Here is a 10,043-nt window from a genome sequence, read left to right as displayed (position 1 = left end):
ATACTTTCCATATTCTTGGTGGGGACACCTCACCAATCTCTCAGACGAGTCTGATACTTGCCGTATTTTTAGGCTTCACAGCATTCACCTGTATAAATTTTTTAGATATTCAATGACATTTTTGTAAATTTATAGAAGTTTAAGAAATATAAATATCTGTGCATAACAAATACATTTCTGTTTCTTTTCTGACTCAAAAATAGAAATCACCATACATTCCAAACATGTTTTTTATCTAGAAATTTAGCCTAAAAACAAAAATACCAAAAATCATTTATAGAATATAAACATTGACCAAACAGAACTGTTATTGTGTAGGGCCTAAACCTTCAACACCCCTCTCCACAATCACCATTGCCAACACCATGACGACGACGACCACCACTACCACCACCACCCCGCCTTCACCTCTATAAAACTTTTAGATATTCAATGACATTTTTGTAAATTTACAGAAGTTTAAAAAATATAAATAACTGTGCATAACAAACACATTTCTATTTCTTTTCTCACTCAAAAATAAAAATCACCATGCATTCCAAACATGTTTTTTATCCAGAAATTTAGCCTAGAAACAAAAATCATTTGTAGAATAGAAACATTGACCACAAACAGAACTGTTATTATGTACGGGCTAAACCTTCAACACCCCTCTCCAAAACAACCCACTGAAGAAGAAGAAATATGATTAATTTCCCCTTCCATTTTCATGTATTTTTTTTAATTCTTTGATAAAAGAAAAAGGGTGCTCCATGGTAGTGACCCAGGACAAGCCCTGTACGGTAAGCAGTGCTTTCACATAACCAATGGGCAAATGGGCGATAGTGGGCATGCCATTTTCGTATGCCGCATATCATGAAACGTCACCCCACATCCTGATTTCTCTTCTTCATGGATCTGAGAAATCGTAGGGCTAAGATGGATTCTCTCGAGGTCGTTAAACTGTTGTCCTCATCAAACGGTTGTGATCTACTACCAAGTTTATGTCATCAGGTATCCGTGCGCCTGGCATACTCGTCTTCTTTCTTCCCTCGCTCCGTCTTCTGCAAGTGCCTGCAAATTTCAACAAGAAAAGGAGGAAAAAACGTGCCTGCAAATACGCCTAAAAAAAAAAAAAAATTCCCTAGAAACCTTGAAAAATTTCCTTCGAAGCTATTCTGTTTCTGATTTCTCTCCATCACTCGGTCTCTGCAACACCCGTATTTTCATTTCTTACGGGTGTTTCTCATTTAGAAGAAAATCTTGAAGAAGAGAATCCCTAGATAGATTCCTTTGTTCTTTTCTCTGTTAAGAAATTGAAGCTAAGGAGCCTTAAAAAAAGAGAGATACGGTTCATTCATCCGTTGGGTTTTTTGCTTCAGTGCGCATCATGCGGTGATCATCTGGCAGAGCTCGTTCTCTTTGATCAAATGGTCGGTTTTTCCTCTCTATATTTCTCTTAATTTACCATGTGATCAGAAATTGAATATATTTCCATTAGTTTCAATGGTTTGATTCTTTAGTCTTGTATTTTATCTGTTTACCTATCTCGTTGCTTAACTCTAGTCTTTTGGCGCTTTTCTTGGTACTTCCATAATTTGCAGAATGTACTGGGAAATGGGTTTCATGGAGTTTTGACTCAAGGCACATTTTAGAGTGTATTCTTTTGTTGGTTCCTAGAGTATATTAGTGTTCACATGCATGGTTGCTAGGTTTATTGCGTTCTCTCTTGTATACAACAACAACAAACTCAGCCTTACCCCAACTTAATGCAGTCATCTAGTGTTGATGAAGCCGGGCTCTGTGGATCATCGATAGCCTCCCAAGTGGTCCTGTTTTTCACGGATTTCTCATTGGAACTGTTGATTCATTTCGCTTCGCTTGTCCTGAGCGAACTTTTGAGCTTACCGCATGTCCTTACAGGTGTCTTTCAACTCTACTTGGTGATCGCTCGGGTACATGAAGGTGCCTCTTAGGGTTGCTTAGAATCCATCCATGAAGGACATACGGTCAAACCCGTGGTGTTATCGATCATCATTCTACTCTGACTGACCAACCTAAACCTAAGTAGTTTAGTTTTCATGTTATTTGTTTTGTTGGGGATGCCTGTCGTTCATTCTATTAGTTATAGGTTTTGTATTCCCTGTTGGGTTGGGCATAACCAACTCTAGGGAACTTCCTGCCTGCTCCTGACTTGAACTTCAAGAGGAAAGTCAAAGGATGAATTTGAGGCCCGACTACATGGATCCGTACAAGGATAAAATAGGCTAATTAAAATTGAGAGGAAAGTAACACAATAGCAACAAATAAAGTAAAATCTCAGTTAAATGGGTCCACTACATGGATCCTTACCCTCTAGTTGGCTCTATTCGAGGTCATACTTGGGATAAGGCCTAGACTATGCATGTCTTTCTTCACTACTTATCCTACGGTCATTTTATGCTTGCCCCTAGGTCTTTTTGTACCTTCAATTGAATTATCACTCCTCCTAACTGGTGCATCCCTAGGCCTACATTGAACATGGCCACACCACCTCAAATGACTTTCTCGGAGCTTATCATAGATCAGGGCAACTCCCAAATCAGCTATAATATGTTCAATTTTTACTTAATCCTTCCTACTTTTGCCGCACATCCATTGCAACATCCTTATATCTACTACACATAACTTATCTGTATGATGTTTCTTAACTACCCAACATTCCCCTCTGTACATGTACGACTATCCTATAAAACTTTCCTTTAAGCTTTAAAGGAATCCGTTGGTCACACAACACCCTAGACACAACTCTATACTTTATACATCCCACTTTAATCATTTCTAAAACATCGTCCTCTATATCACCTTCTTTATCTATGATTACTCCAGGTACTTAAAATAATCTCTTTTGCGGTACCTTTCTCTCCTCCATCATCACCATATCATTTCCATTGTAGTGTGACTACAGTTACATAGCATATACTCCATCGTTGTTCTACTTAGTTTAAAACCTCTTGACTTCAAGGTATCTCCAAGTCTCCGTAGCTCCAACTCAGTGTTAATCCCAATTTTAGTCTCGTGCACCAAAAAAATATCATCAGTAAAGAGTATACACCACGGAACTTCGTCTTGAATGTTCCTGGTTAAATCATCTATGATAAGTGCTAAAAAATAAGGGCTTAAAGCTGATCCTTGATGTAGCCCAATAGTAATTGGGATCACTACCTTGCCCCACTATGGTTCTCACACTAGTCACCACATCATCTTACATATCTTTAATTACATCCACATATTTACTCGACACTCTTTTTTTCTCTAGTACATGCCAGATTGATTCTCTAGGGACTCTCGCATAGGCCTTTCTAGGTCAATAAAGACTATATAGAGATCCTTCCTGCCTGCTCTTAATCTTTCCATGAGCCTCCTGAGTAGGTAAATAGATTTTGTCGTGGATCTGCCTGGCATAAAACCAAATTGGTTCTATGAGATAGTAGTTTCTCTTCTTAGATGAGCTTCAATAATCTTCTTCCACAATTTCATGGTATGACTCATTAGTTTTATACCTTTATAGTTATTGCAATTCTGAATATCCTTTTTATTTTTCTACATCGGAATTACAGTTCTTCTCCTCCACTCATCTGACATTTTCCTTGTACTCATAATCTTGTTAGAAAGGTTGGTTAATCAAGATGTCCCACATAATCCTAAGTTCTTTCAGACTTCTATTGGACCTCATTTGGGCCTGGTATCTTACCTTCTTTCATCTTTCTTGAGGCTTCTTTAACTTCATTTTCTCCATCCTTTCGTATATATCTATGACGTTTGGTGTCTTGGTGGATAATGCAATATTCCAGGCTATTCCTACTCAAACTGTCTCCATTTCGTAGGTCGCTAGAATAATTGTCCCATCTCTTCATCATATCTTCATCCCGTACTAGTACTCTACCATCATCACTTTTAATACATCTAATATGAACGTGTTATCTTTTGTATATTTTTGTTTATGTACTGTTAATATTTTTAAGGATTTAATTAATTTCTTTTGCTTTTCTCTTTCCTCCATGTGGGTGTGCAGTTGGGGTGGTTGTGTTAGTGTTATGCATAGTCTGCCCTTTTTTTGTCTTTGCCTACTTTGGTGTATGTATGCATATAAGTAGTTTTATGGTTTGATTTGAGGCACTTAGTCACTTACTGCCCTTTGTGTTGTTTTATTGTTTTTTCTAATTCGTTCATATTTTATGTAGGTACTGTTTGTAGTCTGCCGAAAGATTAAGATACTGGTGTTGATACTAAATAGTCAATGAGCATCGATGTTGAAGTGATAGATATGGAAGAGGAGAACATGACATGCTGTGCTGGAGCTGGTGAAGGAGATTCTGAACCTAATGGGAGTGGTAGTGAAGCAAAAATGGACGATAGTTTTACTGAGAAAGAGGTACATGCTCAAGATGAGAATGGGAGTGGGGAACCACATGTGGAGATGGAATTTGATTCTGAGGATGCTGCGAAGACTTTTTATGATGCATATGCCAGGCATGCGGGTTTTAGCATCCGTGTTGGTAACTTTAACCGTCCAAAGCCTGATGGGACCATTACATCTCGAGAATTTGTATGTTATAGAAAGGGTCTGAAAAGGAAGAATGCTGAGAGCTGCAATGCGATGCTTAAGATAGAAAGGAAGGATGATGACAAATGGGTTGTCACCTCGTTTATAAAGGAGCATAACCACTCAATGGTGAGTCCTAGTAAGTTGCATTACCTCCAACCCCGCAGGCGTTTTGCTGGTGCGGCAAAAAATGATGGTGGCCAAGGGGTGCAGGTACTTCCTGGTGGTATTATGTATGTGCAAATGGATGGAAATCGTTTTTCTGTTGAAAAGACTCGATCAGTAAGGAACACTCCTGTAGAATCTATTCGCCCTGCTAGTAATGTTGGCCCTGCAAATTATGCAAGAACTTCTGGCCAAAAGAGAACCCTTGGACGAGATGCTTAGAATCTCCTGGATTACTTCAAGAGGATGCAGGCTGAGAACCCTGGTTTCTACTATGCAGTACAGCTTGATGATGATAACTGCATGACTAATGTTTTTTGGGCAGATGCTAGGTCTAGGACAGCATACAGCCATTTTGGTGATGTGGTCACCTTTGACACAATGTACAGGCCAAATCAATATCGGGTACCATTTGCTCCTTTTACAGGAGTGAATCATCATGGGCAGATGGTGTTGTTTGGTTGTGCTCTGCTTTTAGATGAGTCTGAAGCTTCCTTTGATTGGTTATTTAGGACATGGCTTGAAGCAATGAATAGTTGCCCTCCTGTCTCCATAACAACCGACCAAGACCGAGCCATACAGACAGCGATTGCTCAGGTGTTTCCAGAAACGCGCCACCGTATATGCAAGTGGCACATCTTAAGAGAAGGCCAGGAGAGGTTGGCTCATGTATGTCATGCACATCCTACCTTCCAAGGAGATCTTTATAATTGCATCAACTTGACAGAGACAATTGAGGAATTTGAATCATCTTGGGCCTCTCACCTGGATAAATACGAACTCAGGACAAATGATTGGCTTCAAGCACTATACAATGCTCGTCAACATTGGGTCCCAGTGTATTTTCGAGATACTTTCTTTGCTGCAATTTCTTCAAACCAAGGGTTTGAAACTCTCACTTCATTTTTTGATGGCTATGTGAATCAACAGACCACTTTACCACTGTTCTTTAAGCAGTATGAAAGAGCTGTAGAAAATTGGTTTGAAAGGGAGGTAGAAGCAGATTCTGATACAATTTGTGCCACACCAGTACTGAAGACACCATCACCTATGGAGAAGCAAGCAGCAAACCTTTATACTAAGAAAATATTTACAAAATTTCAGGAGGAACTGGTTGAAACTTTTGTGTATACTGCAAGCAAGATTGAGGGAGATGGGGCAATTAGCACATACAGGGTTGCAAAGTTTGAGGATGATCACAGAGCATACATCGTTACGTTGAATGTTCCTGAGATGAGAGCGAGTTGCAGCTGTCAGATGTTTTAGTTTTCAGGTATTCTCTGTAGACATGTATTGACTGTCTTCACAGTTACAAATGTTCTTACACTTCCGTCTCATTACATCTTGAAGAGGTGGACGAGAAATGCAAAGAGTGGGGTTGGGTCAGATGAACGCAGTAGTGACCTGCAAGATCAAGAAGCCATGACTGCACGATACAACAATCTGTGTCGGGAAGCCATAAGATATGCAGAGGAAGGAGCAATTGCTGTGGAGACCTATAATATGGCAATGGGAGCTCTGAGAGAGGGTGGCAAGAAGGTTGCCATTGTGAAGAAAAATGTTGCAAGAGTCACACCTCTTACCTCTCAGGTTACTGGTGGTATTCAGGAAGAGAGTGCCAAGAGAATTTCGGTGCAGGTTTCAGATATGACCCCAACTTTATGGCCTTGGCAAAATGAAATGACACATCGGTTTAACCTTAATGATGTTGGTCCACCTGTTCAATCTGTCGCAGGTCTGAATCTTCCGCGCATGGCTCCTGTATCCCTTAATAGAGATGATGGCCCACCTGATAACATGGTATAGAGGACTAATGCTTGGTGTCTTTCATTTTTCTTGGAACGTGTTTGGATTAGGCTATGGAAGCAACTTTTTTGCTTCTCAAAGTAGTAAGAAAAATGTCAAGCCCCCACATTTAAGAAGCCAAAAATTGCTTAACATGTATTTGTCTGAACTCCCTTATTATTGGCTTCCAGAAGCTATTTCTCTCTCTTCCCCACTCTTTTTGAACCTATTTACTTACATAAGCATATAGCAATACTCCCTAGCTGTACTACTGATTTGATTTATGAATGTAGTAATTTGGTTTACTATTGAAACCTCACATGCTCTGATCAACTTGTCAGAACTCAAACTAGCTTCCTAAATTTTTCTGCTTCTTTGACTGCAACAATCGGGTAAACTGGCTAGGTATATAGATCCCGAAAGGGAAGGGTATCTCTGTTTCAGCACAGTATAAGAATTATTTGTGCAGAAATTTGGCCAAGTTGATGGGCTCACTCTCTTTTATTGATGTAGGTTGTTCTTCCATGTCTCAAGTCAATGACATGGGTCATGGAGAATAAAAATTCAACTCCAGCGAATCGAGTAGCCGTTATCAGTCTGAAGGTGTGCATGTCTGTACTTCAAAGTGATCTACTGTAACAGATTTCTGTTGGCTTGCTCAATTGTTCTACTTATCTAATTCTCAATTTACTCTTAGTGGGGGTAATTGCCCATTTCTTAGATCAATATTATATGAACAAAACATTTCAAAAGCTCAATTCTCTGGCTGATTCTATTGCGAGGACTGGTGTTCCAGAGCATCCCTCAATAGTGAAATGTCCTTTGATATGGTTTGCTTTTGTTGTGCATTGGCTTGTCAAAGAATCCTCTTTTTACTTTGCCTGATCCACCATTTAAAATTGATGCTCTTTTTTCTTCCACCCTTTTTGTATGCTGTATCAGATGTGAGGCTATATGCAGAGAATCCATGCATAAACGCATGTTCACACGGAAATGTGTGGGTACCTTGTCGGAAAGGTTTGAAATTTTGGATTTTGACATCATTTCGATTTTTCGTGAAAACCGAAATATTTCGGTCCATTTCAACACTGCAAGTTTGATAATCATTTTGTTTCAATTTCAGTCGAAACCGAAACATTTTGTGAAATTTCAGTCATTCAAACCAGGATTGTTGGACATATGGCCGTCATATGACTCATATCTAGATGTGGTGGAAGCAACAAAATTAGGAAAGAAGAGAGAAAAAAAAAGCAGCAGCAAAAATGGGAAGGAAAGGATATGCTGTTCTTACCTCGTTTGTTTGCTGCAAGTTGATAGTAACTTTGGGATTGAGTTTGCCGATGCAACTCAAAGTGTCAAACTCCCTCTTGTTGAGACAACACAAGCCCTAATTTTGGTGCAGCTTTAATGATATATCATATCAAGTTGTCATTATTGTATATATATATATATATATATATATAGAGAGAGAGAGAGAGAGAGAGAGAGAGAGAGTCCCAATCTCATCAATTGGGACTGCCCTACTTCATTCATTATATAGACTAAACATTCCAAGTAACCTACTAGGAATAGGAAACCCAAAGAAAGAAACGAAACTAACTTACTAATCTAACTTAACAAGGTCCATGAGGACAAGACCAAAATACCCCTAGAAAAGAGAATTATGACTTGCGAAAGAGAATCGTGACTTGCGCAGAACAGAAAGCCATGATTCCTCTTTGGCTAAGGAATTGACTTTATAACTTCTTGCGTAGTTTTCTCGAACAAAGTGACAATCCACCTCAATATGCTTGGTCCTCTAGTGGAACACTGGATTTGATGCAATATGGATTATAGCTTGGTTATCATACCACAGCTGCATAGAAGAATGCACTCAAACGGTCAAACCCAAGTTCTGTCAACAACTGCTTCACCCACATCAACTCACAAGTGACATGAGCCATGCCACGATACTCAGACGCTGGCATGCTGCGCTAGACCTAGCCACAACAACCTGCTTCTTGCTCTTCCTAGACACAAGATTCCCACCAACAAACATACAATATCCAGTAGTTGACTGCCTATCAACAGGAGATCCAACCCAATCAGCATCACAAAAACCTTCAATATGCTTATGTTCATTATTGATGTACAACAGACCACGACCTGGAGCTTTCTTGAGATATCTCAGAATACAAACAACGGCATCCCAATGTGATGTTTGTGGAGATGACAGAAACTGACTCAAACATTGACAGGGAAAGTAATGTCAGACTGAGTCACTGTCAAGTAATTAAGCTTTCCTACCAACCTTTGATTCTTTTCAGGATCACCTATCACATCACCACTCTCAACTATGAGCTTCATATTTGGATCCATAGGAGTATCCAAAGGTTTGGTTCCTAACATCCCAGTCTTTGTCAGCAAATCTAGAACATATTTCCTCTGAGAGGGGGAAATTCCCTTCCTTGACTAAGCAACTTCAATACCTAAAAAATACGTTAACCCCTCCTAGATCCTTGGTTTGAAATTTCTGTTGTTGATGTATTTTTAGACTTTGTATCCCTTCATCATCATCATCTCCAGTGGTGACAATATCATCAACATAAACAACGAGAAATCAACTTCTTGTGCCAGACTTTTGATAGAACCATGGTTCAAAATCCCACTGCTCGAAAATTTTGGTTTTTTTTTTTCGAGACGAGATAGGCTGTGAAATAGGATTATTACATGGTCTTGGTCGATATTTCGGTTTCTCGGCCGAAATATTGGTATCGTTTGGGTGAGATACTGGAATGATACACTCTAAGGCTTGTAAATACCTCATTTCGGTGAGAGAGTCAAAATTGTCTGTTTCGGTGAAATCTCGGTTCCATTTTGCATTTTGAAAACAAAGTCTCCCTATTGGCCTCTAATTAGCCATATCATCACACATATTGCTTACCAAATCACTCCTACAACAAGATGTACACATTTGAAGCTTTGGAACGGTAAAGTACTTTCCCCAAAACCAATTTTTTTTAAAATAGTAACATAACTACATGTTGGATAAGGCTAGGTATTTTAAATGTTAGATACTAGAGGCTGATCTACGATCTCACGAAGCCGATTTTTTTTTTTTGTTCATAATTTGTTTTTCTTTTTCTAGTTTAAAAATGCATTTTCCATCAACATCCCTAACGGCTACTTCTCGCTGAGACGCTCTGACACACTAGCCCCTCCCCCATCTCAGGTAGTGGCAATCTAGGACCTCTATGATCCGGGTAGGTATACCCCTAAACCTCCCCCTCTTCTATCTCCTTCTCTCTCTCTCTCTCTCTCTCTCTCTCTCTCTCTCTTTCTTGATCCGACTTTCTCTCGTTTTTCTCTATTCGGCCCTCACTCCTTCCCTGTCACAGATCACGGCTCTGTTGCCCTCGCCTCTGCTCTGTTACCCTTCATCATCAACTCTTGCCTCTCGCCTCTCCCATCCTCTATTCCCTCTCTTATTCGCGTGAAGAGAGAACCACCGATTCACCCCCCACAATTTCCTACTCTCTTGTAAAAAAAA

General features: G+C 39.6%; 1 protein-coding gene across 1 annotated transcript in view; it reads left to right on the top strand.

The window, feature by feature from the left end:
• Window positions 1-1,010: 1,010 nt before the first annotated feature.
• The window catches only part of LOC122057427 (protein FAR1-RELATED SEQUENCE 3-like), a 37,831-nt gene continuing 28,798 nt past the window's right edge, over window positions 1,011-10,043 (top strand). The window contains 3 exon segments of the mRNA XM_042619530.1: window positions 1,011-1,412; window positions 4,203-6,529; window positions 7,028-7,117. Of these exon segments, the coding sequence (XP_042475464.1) occupies window positions 4,259-6,529; window positions 7,028-7,117 (2,361 nt within the window). The 5' untranslated portion in view covers window positions 1,011-1,412; window positions 4,203-4,258.

This window comes from Macadamia integrifolia, chromosome 12 (assembly GCF_013358625.1).
Source record: "Macadamia integrifolia cultivar HAES 741 chromosome 12, SCU_Mint_v3, whole genome shotgun sequence".
NCBI classification, from domain to species: Eukaryota; Viridiplantae; Streptophyta; class Magnoliopsida; order Proteales; family Proteaceae; genus Macadamia; species Macadamia integrifolia.
This window is presented reverse-complemented; position numbering and strand designations above follow the sequence as displayed.